This window comes from Tiliqua scincoides, chromosome 1, assembly GCF_035046505.1.
Source record: "Tiliqua scincoides isolate rTilSci1 chromosome 1, rTilSci1.hap2, whole genome shotgun sequence".
NCBI lineage: Eukaryota > Metazoa > Chordata > Lepidosauria > Squamata > Scincidae > Tiliqua > Tiliqua scincoides.
In genome coordinates, this window is record NC_089821.1 from 80202025 (window position 1) to 80226758 (window position 24734).

The 24734-nt window shown below is 41.5% G+C and overlaps 1 protein-coding gene across 1 annotated transcript in view; it reads right to left on the reverse strand.

Annotated features, from left to right (window-relative positions):
* Positions 1-3531: 3531 nt before the first annotated feature.
* MYLK (myosin light chain kinase) overlaps positions 3532-24734 on the reverse strand; it is a 246000-nt gene continuing 224797 nt past the window's right edge. The window contains exons 28-34 of the mRNA XM_066621393.1: positions 24494-24711; positions 22858-22981; positions 14161-14313; positions 12743-12866; positions 11898-12027; positions 8062-8193; positions 3532-6068 (exon numbers count right to left, since the gene is read on the reverse strand). Coding sequence (XP_066477490.1) covers positions 5815-6068; positions 8062-8193; positions 11898-12027; positions 12743-12866; positions 14161-14313; positions 22858-22981; positions 24494-24711 — 1135 coding nt within the window. The 3' untranslated portion in view covers positions 3532-5814. The remainder of the gene's footprint in view (positions 6069-8061; positions 8194-11897; positions 12028-12742; positions 12867-14160; positions 14314-22857; positions 22982-24493; positions 24712-24734) is intronic.

A 24734-nucleotide genomic window follows, 5' to 3' on the forward strand; every position in this document is an offset into this window, starting at 1 on the left:
CCAAGCAACTGTCCAGAGGTATCAAATTGTAATATTTGCATTCATTCAACTCAAACTAAACTAAAGGAAACAACATTTCAGATCTATGATATTGCCATAGTTTATTCATACAATGAACAGAAGACAGTCACCTCTGTATATTCTAGTCTAGGCTTCTCCTGACGACGTGGTTTTCAGAGTTTCTTAGGACATGTTTGTATGCTTACCTTGAGGTGCTGGGAACCAGTCCTTTAATCTTTGGTCTGCTTTCAAGGCCATAGATATCAGCTATTTAGCCTCATGGATTCAATAAAGCCATTTCCACTAATTTGCAGACAAGCTGGTCAGTTTATAGAATAGTACTAGCTGCAGTTTGCTTTTATCAATCACATTCAGCTAGGCCAGGGGTGCCCAAACCCTGGTCCAGGGGCCACTTCTGGCATTTAGGGACTCCCAATCTGGCCTGCGGAGAGCTCCCAGTCTCCAATTAGCCTCTGGCCCTCCAGAGACTTGCTGAAGCCTGCACTGGCAACTGCTCTAATAATGAGGGTGATTGTTCAACCTCTAACATGAGCTGGGGGCCAAGGATTCCCTCCACTACTTACTTGCTGATGCAGCATGGCATCGAAGAAAAGGCTGGCCTTGCTTTGTGCAAGGCCTTTTAGAGGCCTTGAGCTACTGCAAGACCTTCATTCATATAAGTTCCATCTCTAATATATTCATTTATGTAAATTTATTCAAATTTTAAAATGTAAATTCTGACACAGTGTCAGAGAGATGATGTAGTCCTCCTGCCAAAATGTTTGGACACCCCTGAGCTAGGCCCTTTGTAACATTTACTACAATTGATGTTACTTGCAAACAGACTATAATGACCAGGCGTGCCCAAATCCTGGCCTGGGGGCCACTTGCAGCCCTCAGAGACTCCCAATCCGTCCCGCAGCAAGCCCGCAGTTTCTGATGAACCTGTCTATCCAGAAACTTGCTGGAGCCCATGATGGCCCGACACAACTGCTCTTAGCATGAGGGTGACTGTTCAACTTCTTGTATGAGCTGTGGGACAATGGCTCCCTCCACTGCTTGCTGTTTCACATCTGTGATACAGCAGAGGTAGTGAAGGAAAGGCCAGCCTTGCTTTATACAAGGTCTTTTATAGGCCTCAAGCTATTGCAAAACCTTCATTCATTCATATAAGTTCCATCTCTGATATAGTCATTTATGAAAATTTACGTAAATTATTCAAATTTGAAGTGTAAATTCTTTTTTTTCCCCCTGGCCCCCGCCACAGTGTCAGAAATGATGTGGCCCTCCTGCCAAAAAGTTTGGACACCCCTGATAATGATGAAGCTGTAAGCAAGGATGGAAAAATGCAATGAACAAGTTTAAACCTCTGTGAAGAGAGATCAACCTAAAACTGGGGTGACTGTTACCACAAAATCTCAGGCTGCAATCTTATACACTTTCCAGGGAGTAAGCACCACTTAACGCAATAGATTTGAATAGCAATGCATAGGATTTGTAATATAGTTATTAAAGCTGAGAAGATACTTCATATCTCCACTTCTGCACAATCTTTCAGGGAGGTTCCACCATCTACTCTACCACCCACACCATCCCTTATCTTGATTCATTAACATAAGGATCTACTACTGCTGTAGTATTTCCTTACTTCATTAGTACAATGATTCTTCCCATTTCATAAGCTTAGAAGTATGTGCAGAATACAGCACTATAATAAACATCCAATAACAATACTTAGCATTGTTGAAAAAACTGGCACAAGTAGAAATGCCATTTTGAGTGATGTAAAAGTGTTGTATGGCTGAGCAGGAAAAACCAGCTGAGATCGGCTGAAATATACCAGTCACGCTATAAAAGGGACATGCAAGTGTTTGTGTGGGGGCTTCTCTGCTGATTTTTATTGGAACGATGCTTGTGCATGGGCTAATTTACTTCAGAACTTGTTGGCATTGACCTGGCTGACCTAGCAATCGGAAAACAAACTCAAGGCATTCCCTTTGAAGGCTTTACATGGCAGGGGCACACATAAGAACATTTTTATAACAGGTCACAAACTCAAAATGGCTCTAATTGGTAATTGGTATTGATAATACTTTAGTTTAGAGCAATACCTTCTCTTACTTTTAGTACAAGTCATCTATTCTAAGAAAACATTAGTCCAAACCTTGAAAAAGCCAGATTTCTTCCTATTTGGTATAAGGAACATGATAATCTGTGGTTAGAAACAAAGGCATAATTTTTTAAAAAAATCACTGCCTCATCCACCAATGGTGGTGAGGTTGTTATTTCTCAGGCCCCCCTCACACGTTATGCAACAGCAGACATGCGCAGACTACCTTGCATAAACATAGCAGAGTGATTTGTACACTTTTCACACTCTCTTTGGCAGTAAACTGCTGTGAGGTCTGTGAAAGAAAACTGGGAAAGGAACAGGACAAATACATTGGGGATGTGGATAAACATTTAGGCCAGTTTTAAACTGAAACCCATTTTCCCGTTTTTCCATTTCCCTGAGTCTGCAATTTTCCATTACCTTGAATGCACATTTGATATTTAAAAGGCTATCTACTATTTTCTAGTCAACAATGCATGAAAGGGACCCATTCCAGACAAAAGGATATTTGTAGTGTCAACTTGTCAAACTGTTCTTTGTTGTCAGCAGCAGTGTTGCCAGCGGCTGTAGAGCCCAATGTGGCAATGTTGTGTATGTCACTTCACTTGGTGATGCCACTTCTGGGTTCTCCCAGAGGCTGCGGCCTCTTCCTTTTCACATTTGGTGAACACAAAGAGGAGAAGCCCATTGAATATTGCCACAGGTGTCACTGTGAGTGCACATGAACTGTAGTCACTTCCCGAGTGTGCACATGCACGCTTTGCAGCCTTGCAGTAGCCTGGCATCCTCCCCTTGCAGCCTGGCACCCAGGGTGGGCCACCCCTGTCGCTGATTACTATGCCACTGTTTGGCAGGCTTGAAGTGTTTTCCTGTACATCATGATTTCCAATTGATTCAAATGTAAAATGTGATAGGTTATCAAATACAATATCTTCATACATTTGGTTTGCATTTTATCAGCCTATTGTACAGTGATGCAGAAGCAGAGACCAGTTAAATGCTTGGTAACTGATTTGTTACGGCAAATCCAGCCTCATGCTGGGGTCAAATGAGGTGCAGTATACTGTCACTACTGTACATGTTAGAAGGATGCTAGTTGGATAGGCAACTGTGAAAAAGGAAGGAAAAAGCAAATGCCCAGAAAAGCAACAGAAATTTTCTTCCGGCATAAAAAGATCTTTCAAGTGCATTTTATGTTGCTCATATAAACTATCTTCTCTACTGGGGCAGGAGGCACGTTGGGACAGAAGAGAAGCATGTGGACAGATGTTCCATGTCATCCATACACAGCTTCCTGGAGTTAATATGCATTATACTAGTGTAATCTAGAAAAGCAGAGTGCTTCAGAATGGCTGACCTGCTAGACAGGAGTGAACAAATTGGAGTTTGTGCCAACATGCTTTGTGGTACTTGTTTATTGAGAAACTGTGAGTAACTACAACTGTAGGGTTCTCATATGCTGTAGCTCTTAGGATTTAAGAAATCAGGAAAACATCAGCATATTTTTAATTAAGGTATACAAAAAAATACACCCCATTGTTTTCTTAACAGATTTAAAATGTGTGAGAAAATGCTCTGTATGCATTAAATCATACTAAAAACCTTTCCATATAAGAATCTGTGGCAAATGGACAGTTACTGTGTTTTACTATAACAAACATCTTTACCAATTTTAAAAAAGGAGAACACATGCTGGTAACCTCAACCTAGCAAGAAACAGCAAAAGTAGTTACAAAAACCCACAGCAATTGTGAGTGAGCTTCATACATGGAATTTTGAATTGTTGCATTCAAAACAGGCAGATGAGCAAATATAGAACACATAAGACTAGGTAATATCAAACAATCTAAAGATAATGTATATATCTGTATTAAAGTACACTTAATTTTCTCCCCTGCCTTGGGGAGCTAAAATAAGCTTTGCTTTGTGTGAATTCTTTAAAGTTAACTATTAAATTTTTAAAAATTTGTACCTTACACTCAATGTGGAAAAAGTCACACAACTGGAATGATGCACAGATAGTGGACATGTACTTTCATTTGATTATGTGTAACATTTCATGGCCTCTAAACTGCTTCTAGTTGTGACAGAAAAGCAAAGCTGATAAATCTGAATGTGTTAATTAATTTCAGGAAGAGATTACCTTTTGTTGATGATTGTGCTTTCTTATTTTAAGGCATTAGCCTCACAAATACAGAGCTAATCTGTGGTTCTTTGGGATTGTAGAGAACATTGTTAAGTAGATTCCCATTACTTGGCTATTCCAGTTTCCAGCTAGTCATTGGCGGAAATAAATTTTTATAAATAGCCAAATAAAATTATGAATAGATTTAAACCCGAGTTGCAATACACAAGCACGCAATCACCAACATTACATGACATACTGCTTTGCAACACTGCATGTTTCCAAACTATCACCTTTTATTCTGATAAGCATGGTATCAAAGTTCACTTTCCACATACTGCTTTGTTCATTTCCCAGGCAGGAAGAAGAATCTGTAGCCAGGTGAGAAAGACTTAGGACCCATTTTCATAAACATTTCTTTCTGTGAGAAAAAAACCAGCCTATACCATTTTAGCCCATGGCAAAGCAATTGGGAGGAAACACATGTGGGATTTAGCTTTAACACTGGTGCTAACACAGATTTTGGATACTTAGCAGCAGTGTACCAAATCCCAAGTGTGCTAGTTGACTTGGTTAAAGATTAGCAGAAGCTGGTTTTTTCCTGCTGTTGCTAAAATGGGCATAGGAATAGGCCCTTATAAACAGAAAAATTAGGCTCAATTGATTAAACTGGGAAAGGAAAATGCACTGAGGAACTACAACAAGAACACGTCTTTAAAATTCAGAACAGGGTAACTACATTTAGGGTGTTATCTATGAAATAATCAAGTTGAAATGCTTAGACTTAAACCAATAATCATATTGTCTTTAGGTATTTTGACTTAAATTTGCAAAATATTCAAGAAGATTAATAGACCTACAAAAGGCTTTTATTATAAAAATAGTTATGTAGCAGGTGGAGGAGGGATGGTTCACTTATAAATATATGTTGCAAATATGCTTTGGGTTAATAGCAAACCATGTGTTGTGTATATGCTTGACAAGAGACATCAGTGAGAGTCCAAGGATATAGCCCACCAGGAAGTTCTTTTGTGCAAACCCTGCCATTGCTCTTGTGCAACTCCCATTCTTTCAGCAGGCTCTTTGCAAAAGAACTTTCTGCTGGACTGCAGTCCATGTTCTCAGTGCATGCTGGCATTTCTGCAGGCATACTGGTATTTGATTTCATAAATCATCAAGACTTACACAAAATTCAAGATTTTAGGAGGACTGAATCCTTGCTATTAAAGTTCCCCACTGTCTCCATATTGATGAATGAAAAAATTAGTGCAGTTCTCCAGCCCCTCCTCCCTCAATTAGTAAGTTTAACAAAGAAATTTTTGACTCTTTGAATTTTATTTTTTGTATGGTATCTTCACTTTCTGAGTTTGGGCTCTGCAACTGATGCTTTAACTTAAACTAAATCCAAGCACAACAGCCACCTAAAGTGCTTGCTAATTCAAGTTAATGCCCATAAATAGCACAGACAAAGTATCAGACAATTGTGCTGATAAAACCCATGACCTAATGTTGCACTGTGTGAGCCTTAGTCTTTAACTGGGTGGTTTTGCAAATATTTATCCTGTTCAGTTTTATTTTATTCCTCTTCTTCCTCTTCTTCCTCCTCCTCTTCCCCTTCTTTCCCCATTGTTTCCACAATGAGTTCAGCGGTGCAAGTTGCTTCTCCAAGGCTGTTCACTGCCTTGCAGGTATATTTGGCATCATCGTCCCCACAAACTTCAGAAATAGTCAAAGAACAGTTTCCATCTTCATCATAGTCTATCTGGAAGTGCCTGGACTCTTTTATAGATTGGTCATCTTTGTACCAAATCACCTCTGGGTCTGGATAGCCTGAGACAAAGGGGAAGGAAAGCATGTGTCATAAGTAAAGCTGCTAAAATCATTTCAATTATTTATTTCGAATATGCAATATCCTTCTCTTCAGCCCCCAAGTGGCTTGCAGAGTAGCTTACAGAGAGAAAAAAATTAACACAACAAGAAACAGTGCCCTCAGAGAAGGGATCTCATCACTGCCTCCCCCCCCCCCACAGTACTCAAACCCTCCCTGAGAGTTTGAGAACTGCTGCCTTAGTCCATTACAAAGGGCAGGCTGAGAGGAATCTAATGACACCAGAATGGTCAAGATCTGATTAATGCAGCCCCCTTTTTGTAAAGACTTGTAAAGCTAGGCGGGTCCTGATAGTGCGTCATTGTAAACAGTGGGTTTTGGTGCTAATAGGTTTGGGAACAATTGTTTTATTGGAAAGCATTGTTGTCTTTTCCAGACTCCTATTCTTGTTCTCATGGAGCCTAATTTTCTCTCCTCATCACTCTAGGGTTTTAATGCTGTTTGAACGGAAACTTTGAATTTCAGTCTGGCCCAAATAAAAAAACATACTGGATTTAAAACTGATTTCATCCCAGATTACAATGAAATGGTTTAAATATAAGAACCTAAATTGAGCTGAGCACTGGGTAGGGCTGAAAATCTTATTTATTTCTTTTTGGGGGAGGGGGGAGTATTTGCAGTTATTACAGGCAGACTGCAGAGAGAATTCACTTGGTGAAACAGGGCTGGCTTCCCCATTTCATCTTCCCTTCTTTAATTATTTGTTTTACTTTAATGTAATTATTTTAATTTGCTTGATGATGTCATTTCCGGCAGGTCCCAGACAGAGTGTCATCCTAAACAGTGGGTCCCAGTGCTAAAAAATTTGAGAACCACTGAACTTTAGGTGAACTCAAATTAACAGTCATGGGCAGCCTGCGGATACTCATATGCTTTTGTACTTAGCTCTTTAAATCTATGGATTCAGACATTCAAAATGTTCAATTATTTTAATGAACTCTTCACAAATAAGCATTTTTACTTTACCTAAATTTCAGTGAGAAAACAGTGGGGATAACACTGTTCTATCTTAGAACCTTAGGTCTGGGTATCTTAGAGATAGCCTACTTCCGTACAATCCTGCTCGTCCTCTTAGATCATCAGAGAAGGCCTTTTTACAAGTGCCACCACCTAGGGAGGTACGTGGGGCGGCAGCTAGAAATAGGGCCTTCTCAGTAGTGGCACCAATGCTATGGAATTCCCCTTGACTTAAGAATGGCTCCCTCTTGAGAATTTTCGGCGAGGCCTGAAGACCCTTCTGTTTAAACAAGCCTTCTGAGTTCTCTGCCTTTTTAACATCTTTTCAACATCTTTTAATTTTTTACAGGCCTGATTCTTTTATGACTTGCTGCTCTATGCTCTTTTTACCTTTTTACTACTTGTTATCTGACTACTGTTTTTATGATATGTGTTAATATGCTATTATCTGTTTTTAAATTATGTTGTTAATCTGTTTTTAATTTGTTGTAAGCCGCCTTGAGTCCCTTCGGGGAGAAAGGCGGAGTAAAAATAAAGTTGTTGTTATTATTATTATTATCTTTAATAAATAATATAACTATAATAGATAATTTCATTGATAGAATTCTAGATTGCAAAATGTGTGCATGACCTTAAAATGTGTATCTCTCTCTGAGGCCCAGTTATGCTTATTCAGTACATTTAGTACCAATAACTCTTAAGGGTCTATAACTCTTGCTCATCCCCAGCACTTGCTGGATTGTGGCTAGATACAGCATGCCTTCTTTTTTTATGGCACCATCCATCTTGAATATCTCTTAGAAGAGATTCAATAAGACCTGTTTGTTGCAACATGTTCCTTGAAGATTGCAATAAAACAAGTGGGTAAGCAAGATAAAAAGTCACTAAAGGGTGGGGTGGGAACACATGAATAACCCAGAAATAAGATGGTATGCAGATAGCTAAAAAATGAAGCCACCCAAGTTTCTGAAACATTACCTTCAATTTTGCAGTCAAATCTGGCAGCGCTACCTTCCACAACTTCTATATCTTGAATTGTTTTAGTGAAGTATGGCTTCACATGAGACCTTTCTTCATCAACTGATTCCAGGAGAGTGCTGGCAGCTTCATCTATAGGAAATCAACAAAAGATCTGTCAATCTTATGAGGGACTTGCCCTAGCAGAGCTTCTTTGCTTGTTTTATTAGCTGAATGATCTTCAGCTAATGACCAGAATCTTGCTATATAGCAGGGGTGCTCAAACTTTCAACTTTAGGGATGCTGGACCTTTAACAAGTGTATAGAAGAGAGAATTTCAGCAGGTGCAGCTTGTCATCTGTGGGATGACAAGTTGCACCTGCTGCAGTTCTCTCTTCATACACTTGTTAAAGGTCCGGCATCCCTAAAGTTGAAAGTTTGAGCACCCCTGCTATATAACAGTGTTGGGAACTCGAGTCAGTGACTTGGACTTGAGTCGCAAAAATGTGCATTTTCCAGAAATTCAGCAACTCATGAATCGTGCATGGAAGACTGAAAAAGACTTGAGTCAGGGCCCTCCTGACTCAGGACTCATTCCCACACGTGCCAACTCCAGTCTGCCAGTGTCTGGGGGTGCTTGCTTCCTGTTTTCACCATGTGGAAAACCTTGTGGGGCCAGCATTCCAATGACAAGCAGCAGGGAATTCCAGCTGGGTGTCAGGAAAGGGTTAATGAATTGTGTGGGAGGGGGGAGGCAGGTGTGAGTTCTTTCTCCCCATCTCTGATAGGAAGGAACCAACAATCATTGGACAAACTACGGTCATTCGGATATTTTTATTGGCTGAGGGAGAAAAGGAGCCCAAGGGGTTTCTTGCCTTACAATTGGCTGCAGAAGCCCAGGGAGATGCAACCAGACTGCTTTGCCCATCTGTGAAAGAAGCAACGTTCATTAGAGGAAGGGGGTATTCTCATATTGTCTTTGGCTGAGGGAGGGCAGGAGTTTGAGACAAGGGTGTTCTTGCCTTACAGTTGGCTGCAGAAACCCAGGGAGGTGGAGGGAGGTTTTTCCTCTGAATGAATGAGGGGAGACAGCGGGTAGTTCCTAGCCATTCCAGAGAAATTCATGTCATGCCTCCAGCAGGCTCATTGAATGACTGGCTGCAGTGGGACTACTTCTGAGTAGGGCTGCAAAGGATCAGGTTGTCCTGGTAAGCCTCACAGCTGCTGCTCGTGATCCTCCTCCTCCTTTTTGCCACTTCTGTCCCAGCTCTCAAGCAGTCCCTCCCACCCCCTCCCAAGCTGTTTACAGATGGAAGGGGGCAGCAGGGAAGTGTTAAAAGAGAGCTCCAACACAAACAAAGAGTCCGGCAGCAGCCCCATTTTTTCCATGGTGCGTTTTTTAAAGGGGGGAGGATTCAACTTGAGTCCATTAGCGTCACCAAAGGGTGACTTGGAGACTCGGAAAGTACCCGTTATGAGCTGTAGGGGGTGGTGACTCAACGACTGAACTCGAGTCAAGCCCCGCTTGGGTTTACCCATCACAGCTATATACCCAGTAACACTGTGAAAGGCCATAGAAGTCTACTTCAGCTCCTTTTCATGGTAGTATTTCACAGTAATATTTTATAGCACCACAGAACATAATTTTATTTGTGTTCTTAGCACTTTCTCCTTACTTTGTTTACTTAGAAGCAAGCCTAATTTTAGTATGGCTTATCTTCCTAATAAGCAGTGGTGCCATAACAGGTGTGTGGCTGGTGAAGCCAAATGTCACCCTCAGGAGGGGTCACACCATACTGCCCTAGCTTCTATTCAGTTATCTTCCATCTGCTCTGGGCCCAGCTGCCTCACACTCTGGCCGATGATTGTTTTTCTGCTGCTTGCCGGTGAGAACATGAAGCGACTGGGCCTGGACCAAGCCAAAGATCACTAAATGGAGGCGGTCTGGAGGTGGGCTTTTTGCATTAAAAGGAATGCGATAACCAGAAGGTTGGAAGAGACGTGATTACATCATTACATCACTCGTGAACTTCTAGAATGCCAAGCTCCTGCAGGTAGGCCCCGTACCAGGTGACACACAGCCCCAGGACACTAGTAAATATGACTCAGGCTTTCAGTCTTAAATGCACATACAGAACAGTGTTTTGCCAAATATTTTATTTGGCTAAAGTTCCTGGCAAGGAGAGCTTCTCCCCTAGTGGTACTTTTCCACATTCACTTTCACCCTGCTCCAACCCTTCCCAATTCATTTTGGTGGCTCCTTTTCTCTGAATTACTTGTTCAAATAAAAAAGCTTTACATTTCATTCTAAAAGTTATCAGGAAAGGACACTTCTGGGCCCAATATGGTAGCAAGTTCCATATCATCAGCATGGTCTTGTGTTTAAGGAATTGGTTTGCTCTGCAACTCCTCTGTCTCATTTCATTCAGGAAACTGGCTAAGAATGTAGTCTCTGAGGCATGCATAGTCTAGCTTATGAAAGGTAAAACAGATAAAATACTGGCACCTTGAAGTTGAACCTGAAGTGAACAATGAGCCAGTACATTTGCCCTACATGTGTTCCTCCCTAGCTATGTCAGCCAGGAGGAACAGGCAACAGCATGCAGAAGTTTCAAAACAATTTAGTTGGGTTTAAGTAATGTTCTTATTCATTTATTCTGATACAGTGCAGTTGGTATAGCATAAACTTGCTTCACTTCAGGTCAGGGTGCCTTCTAAAGAATGACTACCATTATTGTATGTCAACACCATATTGATACCATGGCAAACAGCAGGGAAGGAGCATCTTGAAAGGCTCTACATCAAGGGACTCTACACTTTTCAGTACGAGGGCTACATCATAAAAATCAGTTTCATAAAAGAATGAATGAAATTTAAATGAATGAATAAGTTTTACTTGGATCTTTTTTGTAATCAGCATGATATCATTCAGAATAAAAGAGGAATGTGACAATTACAAAAAAACAAGGACCATGCTTAAACTGATAAATGATTATAGAATGACTAAAATGTCAAATGTTAGTAAATGCTCAGAAAGTTGCTGCAGAAAATTGCTGCTCAAAAAGACCAAAAAAAAAGTTGCTGCAGGCTGGATAAAATTGTGTGGAGGGCCAGATGTGGCCCCTGGGCTGTAGTTTGGAGAGCCCTGCTCTAGATAAATTTTTACTGATGGACTTTCCTATCACAAAATGTCTGGTTTCACATTTCATCATACATTCCAAGTGCTGAAACTCTTAAGGCAGAAGCTCTTAACATTTTTTTACAATTACAGACCTTCAATGGATTGGCCAGTATGTCCCCATATCCCCTTCACCAGACTGCTGAAATCATCATAATCACCAGTTCTATTAGGTACCCATATGAATCCAGTATGATGTCAATAGCATGGTTTTGCTAGGAATAGAATGTTTCAGTCCGCATTGATAATGGTGTTAATAATCTAATCTCTTTTTTTCTTTTTTTTTTTGTAAATTGTTCTGAGATTGAGTTCCATATCCCCAAGGATCTTGGGTCTTTGCAGTTGCAGGGACAATTTATATGCTTGCCAGTAATGGAACATAGCGGAAAATCTCTATGCACTCAGAGGACTGACATGACAAGCTGTGCAGAACAGTCAGTTGTTGAGAACTGCTATACTTGGATTATGTTGGATTGCTCATAGAGATGGCAGAAATATTTGCTGATATATTGACCATGATGAGGCCAGATTACAAAAATTGGTGAGGATAAATAACAAGGACACTATAGGCTACATACAACCCACATACTATACACATATCACACTGTAGACTTAAACCAACTGTGTAGATACAACATGTACACTATTGTGTTTCCAGAGTATATCAAAATTCCCATACCTTCAACTTCTGTTTTTTCTGCATTAACAGGACTGGTTGGTGAGCTGGAAGATGACTTCCTCCCACTGAGGCCCGAAATCATTGCCATAGAGGATAATCTCCCTATAGCACGAACAGCATTCCCAGTTTTCTGGAACACAACACAGAAGTACTCAGTGAGTTCTATCTTATAATTCCTTATTCCTGAAATGTCTGTAAGCCAAGAGCCAACTAACTGGGAACATACACAATTTTTCCTGTTCATTGCCACATCTGTTGGTGCCATAAAGGCAGGTACAGAAGATACCTGGAAGCAAGGCAACTAAGAATCTCTTTCTCTCCCATCCTGTAATAAGGGAGAAATAAAGTTCCTGCTAAAGATGTACTTTGAGTTTGTGCGAGCAAAAGGCCTTCCATTTCCTTTAGTGGTTCTCAAACTTTTAGCAATGGGATCCACTTTTTAGAATTAGGATCTGTCAGGACCCACTGGAAGCTATGGCATGACCAGAAGTGACATCATCAAGCAGGAAATTTTTTTTTAACAATCCTAGGCTGCTATCCTACCCACACTTACCCAAGAATAAGTTCCATCTACTATCATTGTTAACAGCATATACTTAGTAACCTGTTCAAAGTACAGATATGTAACATTTACCCAAATGCAGTCACATATCATAGTAAGCATCAAGTCTATTAAAAATAAAATATTGAAATGAATGGGGACCCACCTGAAATTGCCTCACGACCCACCTAGTGGGTCTCAACCCACAGTTTGAAAAACACTGCCATACACAGTTCAAAACCATGAATTTCAGGAATAAAAGACACAAGCGTTTTGCAGCACATGTTCCTGTGCACTGAATTACCTGCCATTTTCTTCTAGCCATGTACTTTTTCATTCTATCTTTAGATAGTTTTTTGGCTTCCATGTGTTTTGTGTCTTTTTGCAGCCAAGGATGTTGAAGGCACTGGGTACAATCCAAACGGTCTCTGTGAGTTTACAGAAAACAAAGTCACACTTACAAAGCAATAATTTATTTTACTGTATTGAATTTTATACATGTCCCTAATGGTACTGTGTGAAGAATTTGACTATGTCCTATATGCTGTTGTAATACTGGGGAGATCAGTGTTGTGAAAAACAGGTCTTAAGATCATATCCTGAAACCAACCAGATTTCATATCCCTGTTTCCAGAATTCCAGAGCCTATTAGTTCTTGACTCAGAGACACCAAATAAACCCCACATCCCAGTATGAATTGATGACTCTAGTTTAATCTTCTCTCCTGCCACATCAGTGTGTTCTTTGATAGGCATTTGGTAATAAAGGGCATTGCATACTACCAGCCTTTGAAGATTATTATTTAATTGAACATGTTGACTCCTACTGCTTGGAGGCTGACATTACTCCAGTCAAGAACTGCCAATCCAAAGGAAAAGTTACAGTTAAGCTATCGCTACCCTATGAATCACAACACTCTACCCCTCATGAAGATGCAATGAGATGAAGTCCATTCGCCTGTTATTTGCACAACTAGTTTGTTCTAAAATGCTGGAATCCAAACTGCTTAAAAATTAGCATAAACAAACTGCCTGAATTACAAGCATCTGCTTGTTCTTTTTTTCCATTGATGCGGCAGCCATACTTTTTAAATTGCACATAGCATATTACTTCAGAGGCAAACCTTATAAATTTGATGTAGTGGTGAACTGACAGCATTATTAGTACTCACAGTAATAATGTAAAGTCACTATAGTTTTATTTTAAAATATGGTTTTACAGTAGCTTTTCATATATGTCAGGAACCATCTTCATCTATAATTCCTGCATGACAGAGGGCTTGAGCAGTATATTTTCTAGTGGCTGCTTGCTGGAGTTTCTTCTGCATCTTTTTATACTGTGATCCCTTTTGGGACAGGGAACCATTAAGTTCTTTGATTTTTTCTGTAAACTGCTTTGTGAACTGTTTTGTTGAAAAGCGGTGTATAAATATTCTTATTAGTTATGTGAATGGCATCCAAAACTATGCATAAGACAATTTTGTCTCTTGAATTATTTGAAGATAAACTCAAGAGGAGACAAAGAGAAAAGGTAGGTGCAGACGCATAACTATTCCATCACGTTTGTGCGAACAGATTACGCGCTTGACATTACCACGAGCATCACACAGATACAGAACTGTCATAATATTCTGATACTCAGAAGTAGTTATGTGCCAGGGGACATTCTTGCTGAGCACTTGCACACATTTCTGTCAGTGGTAAAAAAGCAAGGCATTCTTACTTCATGTCTTTCTTTAGAAGGTTGCTGATAAAGTCTTTGGCATCATCCGAGATCTCATCAAAAGCTTCATCATCAAAATCCCAGGTGGCTGAGGTAACGTTGGCTAAAGTTTCATTGTCATTGTCACCCATGAAAGGGGAAAGTCCACTGACCCTGAGAGTTAAAATAAACTGTCAAACCAGAGTGCTTCAATGTCAGGAAAGATTATTGACTTGGCCCACCTCACCCCAGCAGTGTCTGTTCTAGTGGCTGTCTGCTGGTATTCATTTGCATCTTTTTAGATTGTGAGCCCTTTTGGGACAGGGAGCCATTTAGTTATTTGATTTTTCTCTGTAAACCGCTTTGTGAACTTTTAGTTGAAAAACGGTATATAAATACTGTTAATGTTAATACTCTGCAAGGGAAATGCAGAAGGTTCCCCGTTCAGCCCCTGGCATCTCCAGGTAGGGCTGGGAAAGATCCATTATATGAAATCTTGGATAGCCTCTCCCAATCAGTGTAGACCAGTGGTATTCAAACTGGGGTGTCACGACGCCCCAGCCTGTGGGTCCTGGCCTCTGCCCCCTTAAGGGACGGGGGCAGCCAGGAGACGGGGAAGGCAGGGCTGCAGGGGTTTGGGTGCACTTGGCCAAGCCTCCTGCAGCCTCTCGGGGGTGCAGAGAGCCCTGCGCAACCTTCGGCAGGGCTCCCCAGGTCAGGAAAAATGAAAGTGAAGCCATCGCGCCCCACTCCGCAAAACCGGAAGCAGAGCACGATCGCTCCGCTTTCCCTTCTGACGGGGCTGCAGGGACTGGGGTGCACCCTCCAGTTAGTGCAGCAGCCATCCCTGTGTGCGGGGAGCCCTGCGCGAGTGCTTGCAGGGCTTCCCAGGTCAGGGAAAGGGAGAGTGGGGTGATCGTGCTTCGCTTCTGCTTTTGCAGAGGCAGAGCAGATCGCTCCACTCTCCCTTTCCCTGACCTGGGGCGCCCTGCAGGCGCTCGCGTAGGGCTCCCCGCACACAGAACGGCTGCTGCAGGGACTGGTGAGTGTATCCCAGTCCCTGCAGCCCCCTGAGCGATGCGATCCTGGGGATGGTGTCGCTGCCTTTCCCCTGCTCCTGCTGCCGCCCCCGCAAAGACTTACTGCGGGTTTCATTTTAAAACAAAACATAAACAGAATACATTCACAGCAAAGTAGCTACAGATTCTTAAGTATAATTAGTGCATTCACTTGCATGAAGAATACAAGTTACTTCTTTTAAAAATACAGGCCATTTAAGAGGGAGGCATTCTGAGGTTCCCTGTTCCACTTCCTAGTATAATGACAGGCCTATATCTAAGGTCACATTCATGGAACAGTGCTCCAGAGAAAATAGCTGCTGGGGCTCAAAAATATCTACAAATGCCATCTCTTTATTTGGAAGCATCTCTCCCAATCCTTGAGTTTGGGGAATTACTCTGTAGAGCTGACTGTGGGTAGTGACCTGATTGTTGGTGGGTCATGAAGCTACAACTGACAAACAGATAGCAGAGGAGCAAAATGCACCAAGCCCTATGGAAAGTGAAATTGGGTCACACCGCGTGTTTACTCATGAGTAGATGAACATGCTTTGTTCCATTGCAAAGGGTAGGCTGAGAGGAATCCAATGTCACCAGAACGGTCCTAATCTGATGAACTCAGCCCCCCAAAAACACTCGAGAAGAAAGTTCCTCCCTCCAAGCTAATGAATGCATCAAGCCCTGTGGAAAGCCAAACTAAGCTATACGTTCATGTTTACTTACAAGTAAGCAAAGTGCCTTGACTCATGTGGAAGGTCAGGCAAAAGCAGAGTGGAAGGCTACCAACAGTCACAATCGGATGAATGTGGAGCTCCACAAGTGCTCCAGAAGGCAGCCCCCCTCCATCTATAGTACTGTATTGTAAAAAGAGGCTGGAGCTGGTTCTTTTTTAGTCTTCTAAAGCTAGGTAGGTCTTGATGGTGTGTAATTTTAAAAAAGTGGTTCCAGTGCTAAAAAGGTTTGGGAAACACTGCTTTATTAGAAAGTGTTGTTGTCTTTTCTAGACTCTTCTCCCTCTTCCCCCCCCCCCAATAGTGGAGCTTCATTTCTTCTACTCACCACTCTGGGGTTTTAATGTTGTTTAGAGGGAAGCTTTGAATTTCATTCCAGCCTCCTCTCCCCAAATGTTCCGTTTAAAATTGATTTTGTCCCAAATCACACTGAACTGGCCTAAATTCTCTCTGTAACCTGCCTGCAATAACCTTAACCTCCCTCTCCCCAAAACAAAACACCATAAGATTTTCAGCCCTGTCCAGTTCAATTTCTTATAAACTTAAATTGAACTGGGCAGACCTGAAAATCTTATGGATTTTTTTTTTGGGGGGGGGGGTGAGGTTATTGCAGGCATGCTACAGAGAGAATTTACTTTGTGGAACAGGGCAGGCTTCCCCATCTCATCTCCCTTTATTTAATTATTTGTTTTATTTTAAATTGGATTACAGGTTGAGCCTAATTATCAGCAGATTTTTCATCCGCATATTTGACTCAACGCGGATGGCCACCCACGTGGAGCTGCTAAAAATGTATTTTTAACTGTTTGTCAACAAGAAATTAGAGTGTGGGGGGGGCTTCCCTTACCTCGCACGGTAAGCTGGTGGGCAGTCTCCTGGTGCTCAGCAAAGCTATTTCCAAATCGTTTAGCTCTCCCCCTCCGTTGTGAAAACTGCCCCATGGAAGGAGCTGCCGCACCTCGTGGTTCCTGCTGGTCTCTCTCTCTCACATACACACACTCACACACCCCAGGCTGCGCTTTCTTAAAGTCCTGAGGTCCCCTTCCCCCTCACTCTTGCTGCTGCTCCTGCTGTTGCCGCCGCTGCCACTCTGCACCCCTCACGGGTCCGCCCCCTCCTCACAAGCAGCCTCCACTGGAAGCAAAGTTTAAAGAGACATCCAGGGGCACTTCTGCAAGCGAACTGGCTGAGACCTCCAGTCTCCTCGCCTGCCTGATGCCTTGGGGCTCGCTCCGGTCCCTTAAGAACATGGAGGCAATGAGGCTTCATCTGGCTCCGGTTCCTCCTCACCCACAAGATGAAGGGCCAGCAAGCTGCCTGCAGAGCTTCCCTTGACCCCCAGAACGTGAGGAGGCAGAAGCCCAAACTTCCCTTCCCACACACACATGTATTTCTTGTTTTAAAAAGTTGTAGGGACATTTTTACAGTAGGTTTCTGTCATGGCTGGAAAAATGTCATTTCCAGTTTTGCTTAACTGAATTTTTTTTATCAGCGGGAGTTTGGGAACGAAACACCTGTGAATAAAGAGGTTTGACCTGTATTTATAATTATCAATTTATTTATAGCCCACCAATCTAAGGAAAACGGCACAATTTTAGTCCTTGCTGCATTCTCAGGATAACACTTTCCACTTGATTATGTCACTTCCAGTCATGACATCACTTCCAGGTTAATGACATCACTTCCTGTAGGTCTTGGGCAGATGGTTATTCTAAAAAGTAGGTTCTGGTGCTAAAAGTTTTAGAATCAATGCTGTAAAGAATTGTGTATTGTTGAAGGGGAATGGAGCACCAAGACTTCTATTTCATATGTCACCATTCATTTTTCACAGGCCCCAAGAAGAGCCATCAAGCTCAGCAGGAGGCAAACTGAGAAGTTTACCTAGGGGCATATATTATTGGACAGCCTGTGAACTGTGAAAGGCTCACCTGGGAAAGACCAGACCAAAGGCTGCCTGGGAAAGTTTCATGTAACATTAACGCTTCAGTCCTATGAAAATTTATCTGGGAATATGTGTCTTACTCCCAGTGTGACTTACTTTTGAGTTACAGACTATGCTCTCCAATAAGCTTTTATATTTAAGTTCCTTTTTTCAATTTTTATGCATTTATTTTAAACTCCAACTTACTCCAAAAGTTTGGAATAAAATGAGTGACACCTTTAAATGAAGCAAAATAAGAATACATTAATAGTATGTTCCTCTATAGGTTTACACAGAAGTCATTCCCATTGTTTTCAACTGCTTACTCTCAGGCCTTAGAACTTTATATTTAAAAAAAAAACCTTTAGTCTTAATGGGTGGTCTTCAAAATTTACCAGTATAACATTTGTGATGAAGGAACTTTTGACCTGCTCAGGGATACTTTCATCTACTCTAACTTCTTAAGGGCTGAAGCCCAGCATTTTAAAAGAGACTCTGGAGTGCAGACTGAGTATGAAGCAATATTTCAGTCAAATATCAACCATTCCAATGTTCAGCCCTCTCTTTGTAGGCAGTGGTTCAGATATTTAATAGTAGGCAGTGGTTCAGATCTCTCTTGGCAGGCAGCAGTTCTGATCATTGTGAGTCTGGTTCAGATATTTAAATACATTTAGATTCTCAGAAAAGGATACAGTCCTATTTCCAATGTTCTTCAAAGCACCTTTCTCCTCTCAAAGCTGTGATGCCAATTTTCTTTGCTAGCCCTGTATGCCTGAAGGAATTTCTGACTTTGTCTGCTTGCCTATGCAGTTTGCTTGCTAAGAGTCATCTGTGTGTTGTGTTCACCACACTAGGGGCCATCAGTATGCAACTCCTGTTAAAGTTATAAACTATTTTGTTCCCAGTCATTGCCACTAGAGGACAGCTACAGTTCGTGCACTTGCTAACTGCACACACATTTGTAAAGCATACCATCTTTTTACAGGAGGGGAATAACACACAGAAAGAGTAAGTTATAAGGTAAATAACTTCAGATCAGATCCCCCCAGAAAGATTAGGCTGTAATGCTATCAGGCTCTGAATACTACCTGTATTCAGTATTCAGCCAAGGGCTCTGAATACTACCACCAGAGTACATCTGAAGCAGCACCAACTTAGGCTGAAGTTGTCAAGTAAGAACATGCAGCTCAAAATTGGGGTGAACTATTAAAGTGTAAGTAAGTACCTTTGCTTTCATCAGGCTTTCAGCAAAATAAAAATGTTGAAAACAGCCACACAATGGCATATTTCTCGTATAATTTTTCTGAAAATACTGCAAATTTATGCCTAATACAAGTCAATGTTTCTGTGGTGGAACTACATTAGAGCTTAGATATTAATATCTATCAAAAGATAGTTATTTATATAATGTCTCTTTGTACATGTCAACTGACTAATTACATTATGTTAAACTATGATCCTGATAGCATACTGAATAAGTATTATGATGCAGTTCCAAGTCCCTTAGTCACAGCCAGGATAGTGTGTGAGGTACTAGAAAGGGCAAACAAGCCCCATGGTCCAGAAATCTTTGGGAAAATTCTAAATTTAACTGCCTACTGCAGGTCATAAGGAGTTTTAATAAAAGCAATAAATATAATTTGGGCAACAGATGTAACTTTCTTAAACTTACAAAATATCCTTTCTATAATTCTTGATGGACTTGACTCATAAGCACCCTAAGTTATATATGGTCAAGAGGAATCTGAATCAATAACATCAGAGTGCTGTTGACTGAAGATGTGTGCTTGACATGTATGCATATAATGATGCAACGATGTTTATATATAATCAGTTTAGACAATTTTTCAAAAACAGGAGAGTGTATAAAAATGTACATTCTCAAAAAAAGTTTTGAAGCTCCGTACTTGAAGGCTACCAAACTAACCAAAATACCTCTTATTTAGGTGACTTGGTATCTCAGTTGGAAGTTATGAATCCAGAAGTCTCGCCTCAAGTCACTGCTATTGAAATAAGTTGCACTGGCATTGTACAAGTACTAATGGTAAAACAGCAACTTAAAATTCCAGTTCCATGTCAGAAATGTATAATCAAAGAAGTCTCGAGCTTTCTATGAACCTAAAGCTCCAATAACTATCCTATCTCATGTGGATTTGATGATTTGACTTTAAAGTAATTCTAGGGAAATCAATGTTTCACAATTACTTTTTTTAAGTTGAGAGGAGGAACAGGGAGTGCAGGAAGGGAGACAACCAACACAATGAAGTTTATCCCATTCAGTGTCTCCATTTTTATCACTAGTTGTTTTTTTAATAGCCATGTAAAGTAATAATGGACCAATATTTTGACAAATTATGGAAACAATTTCTTTTATGCAACACAACAGTCACAGTGACAAAGATGAGCTATATTTGTTAAGAAGAAAGTAATCTGGAACTGAAGATATGCAGTTCCTATTCAGGCTAATGCTGAATTGTTTACTGGAAAGATTTTTCCAGCTACTTAAACCAGGCATCTTCCTGGCAAGCAACTCTAAATAGTTCAGACAACTCTTTCAGCTTCCATTTTTATAGACAAGAACAAAGTTGATTTTCCCTTTCAACAATGCTTGGGTGAAATCTAGGTAAGCTTGTTTACCATCAAGATACAAATATGTGGAGAAGAAAGCCTGGTATGCGCAATCACTAACTGTCTTTCTTATCAACACTAGCTGGTGATGTTCAGAACCTGTTAGACAGCATAATGAGAGGACATAATCTTGTGTTTCCTATTTGGAACTGTAGCACGAAACCAGGTGGGGGGGAGGAGAAGAGTCCAGGGAAATATACAGTAGACACCTCTTCCCCGAGAACGTTCTGCACTCACAGCAGCAAGCAAAGAGTACTGCATGTGTTGGAACTCTGGCACTCAGTGATGTGTACAGACCTGCAAAAGACTAAGCAGGCTGAGCTATTTGGAGGTAAGCTCCACACTCTAGATCTGTAATCAGTGATCACCAAAAGCGGACTATCAGCCCAATCCTGAGCTGCCCGGGGCGCCCAGGCTCGGCAGCACCAAGAGGGGCTGCCGCCGGATCCTGCGCCTCCTGGGCTACCACAGGAGGCACTTCGGGAGAAGGGGACTTTTGTCCCCTTCCCCCGAGTAAGGTAAGCAGCCCCGCAATGGGGCTACTCACTTTACTGCTGACCTTTGGTAAAGGCACTCATGTAGGGCACAGAGTCCTACACAAGTGCCCTGGATCCTGCGAAGCAGAGCTCCACGAACCCGCCTCCCATCCCTCCCCAGGCACGCCTCCAGCCCGCCCCCTCCCCGCGTCACACCTCCCTGTCATGCCTCCTCCCCGCCCTCTCTCTGCCCCCTGCCGGCCTCCCCCCTCCCCAGAACACCTCCTCCCCACCCCCGCCCACCGTTCTGCAGCTTGGCAGTCCGGGAGTCTGCCGAGCTGCTGAAGCTGGGTGACTGCCCCGCACTAACCCAGCACTGGCCAGTGCTGGGCTAGCACCGGCGGGAGCCCGGTAGTGACACTGGCAAATGTGCCTTACGGCACGTTTGCAACAATGCTTGGCAGCACGGAGCCGTGCCACCGAGCATAGGATTGGGCCCTATGTCTACTATGTCTAGCCTGCAGAACCCAGCATTCATAAGGACTACACTGTAGGAATGGCCAGAACAAATTCTTTTCCATTGGCTCAAGTCAAAAATATTCCTTTCGCTCTCCTACACCCACCCCACAAAGAGCAAAACACAAAGATGCACAAAAACTAATGCACGTATATGAAGAACTGTACTCAGCTTGGGATTTTTTTTTTTTAAATCAGAGACATTTACTTGTCCAATCACCCTTGAATATTCTTTGTATATAAGAATTGCTTCACAATGCCCATACTTGGAATTATGTACCAGCCCTTCTACACATCCTGAGAGCCACTGCATTCTGGAGTGACATTGGGTGAAGAGCCTTGTGCAACTAGGAAGAGGCTGAAGGCAACTTGGAAGACTGCCTGGAGCCTTCTAGGCACAGTGGTTTTGCTGAGCAAGGGCAGGCAGAGATATTTTTAGCTTCTTTCTTTACTTTCTCTTCCTTTCTAAAGTGTGGTTCTGGTATCCATGGAACTGTGGATAACTGAAACTGTGGATGTTTGATCTGCAGATACTGGGGTACACCTGTATTGAACTTGTTAATAATTCCTTTAAGACAGTGGTGCCCAAACCCCGGCCCTGGGGCCACATGTGGCCCTCAGGGAGATCCCAGTCTCCAATGAGCCTCTGGCCCTCCAGAGATTTGTTGGAGCCCGCACTGGCCTGACGCAACTGCTTTCAGCGTGAGGGTGACTGTTTAACCTCTTGCGTGAGCTGTGGGATGAGGGCTTCCTCCACTGCTTGCTGTTTCACATCTATGCTACAGTAGTAGCAGCAAAGGAAAGGCCAGCCTTGCTTTGTACAAGGCCTTTTATAGGCCTTGAGCTATTGCAAGACCGTCATTCATTCATATAAGTTCATCTTTAATATATTCATTTATGTATACTCATGTAAATGTATTCAAATTTTAAATGCAAATTAACTCTTTTTTTCCCCGGCCCCCGACAGTGTCAGAGAGATGATGTGGCCCTCCTGCCAAAAACTTTGGACATCCCTGCTCTAAGATAACACAGGCCAACATAATTTTGCTTCCTTAAATGTTACACCAATTCCTGGGTACTATCACTTAAATAAGGGCATAAATAAATGTCCTCCGATTCATAAATAGGAAGTATTTATCTGCCAATAGGTCCATGATCTAAGTAAGTGTGTTTACATATCACAGGAAGTTTCAAATAAAAAACAGATTTGAAAAAAGAACAGCGGTGAGTGGGGGAAAATATAAGAATCAAATAGCCCCAACTGGAAAACACCTAGAACTATTGCAGTACAGATTCTGGGCTTCAAATTAAGTGTATGTACAATTAATTTATTTTGCATCATTAGCACTTGAAAGATGCTGAAGATTTATCTCAGCAAAAGCACTTACAAAATGTAGCAGATGACTCCTATGCTCCACATATCAGTTGCATACCCAATAGGCTCATAGTTGATAACTTCTGGAGCCACAAATTCTGGTGTCCCAAAGAGAACTTTCAGAGAACCTGCACTTTCTGTGAAAAATAAAGAAGGCAAACACTGAGCACATAGCATGGAAAACAAATGTGCAACACCCACCACCATATCTTCCATTCCAGGTGGAACTGAACTTGCCCTGTACAGCTTCAAACAAGTGGATTCTGATAAAGTACTCATCCATTTCCAAGATGCTCAGAAGTTAGGCTGAAAAACTGTAACTTGTCCAGGTAGACACAAAGTCAAGCAGGGATTTGAACATCCATAGTCCACATCACTCAGTATCTGCTTATCCCTTCACTATGCTACGTCTCAATGGAGGGGAGGCGATTTTAAGGCAACAGGAGAAAAATAATTTTAGCAGTTACTAGGACTAAAATCCAAGCCTCCAACTATAAAGAATTATTTCCAATCACAGATGTCCGGAGGGGGGGAGATTTGTGGTTTGGAAATAACATATGTATGCATGCACATATGTACATATTCTTCAAATACCAGCCTACACTGGTGAGATGCATACATGTGTATGGACAAAGGAAAGGCCACACTATCTAAAATTGGTCATCTGGCCTTCACACCCAAAATGATTCCAGTTTTATTTTAAAATCTGGTGAATTGTGAAACAAAGCTTGAGTGATTGCTCTGTTTCATTAGGAGGATAAGTGTGTTCCATTTTTCAGTCCAGGACTTAGTTATGTTATGTAAATTAGATTGCAATACAGGCAAAGCCAGAAGTTTCATTAAATTTGCATATGGCAGAACTGCCAAGTTAAAAAAAAACTGGCCCTGTGCATTATGCAGAGCAAATCAATTTCTGAAAAATAAGAAAAAAAATGTTTCAGTCAGACAAGGAAAAAGCCCTAGTCCCCACATGAGAGGTCTAAACATACCAAAAAAGGTCAGGAAAAATACCAGGCTACATCTTTGGCAATGGGACAACTAATTACCTGCAGAAATTGACCTCAAAAGTATCACTGGTCTTAACCAATTTAAATGACGTAAAAGCTTGGAAGCTTAGCTGTACTAGTTTGTTTTTAAACACAATGAAAAGGCAAAATAAAGATTTAGAAGTTGAAGAGTAAAACTCATTGTTCTCTTATTATTCTTATGAAACGAAAGAGGACAGACTGCCTGAAAGGATTAGGTCTAGCAGTTTCCATTTTTAACATGTGAAGCTCAAAAGTCCATAACCTCTACAGAAAGTCAGCAGAACTATAGCAGCCAGTATGTTGGACCAGGACTGCAGAGACCCAGGTTCAAATCTCCACTGAACCATAAAGCTCAAATGCAGACCTTGTCCATCTTGCATCATCTTTCAGCCTAGCCTAGCAACTCCTATTCAAAAGTCAAAGTCAAAATTTATTAGGTTGATCAGCATATAAGCCCTATTTATCTAAAATCTTAAGGCAACTCTTATTGTTGCAAAGATAAAATGGAGGGTAGAAGAAAAGAATCATGTTGCATTAGCAGTTAAGAATGTATTGAAGTTGAAAGACTGTACATAGGTTGAAATACCTATTTAGAAAACCCAATTCGAACAGATTTGTTACCTAGTCTTCGTGCAAGTCCAAAATCAATCAGCTTGATACTTGTACCAGTTTTGTTAACACACATAATGTTTTCTGGTTTCAAATCCAAATGAACGATTCCTTGCTTATGAATGTACTGTACACCTTCTGAGATCTGCTTCATGTATTTAATACACTCCCTCTCCGTTAGTTCAAAGTCCTCATCAATGATTCTCTCAAACAGTTCCCCTCCAGATACACTAAAACAAGGATCAAGAGAGAA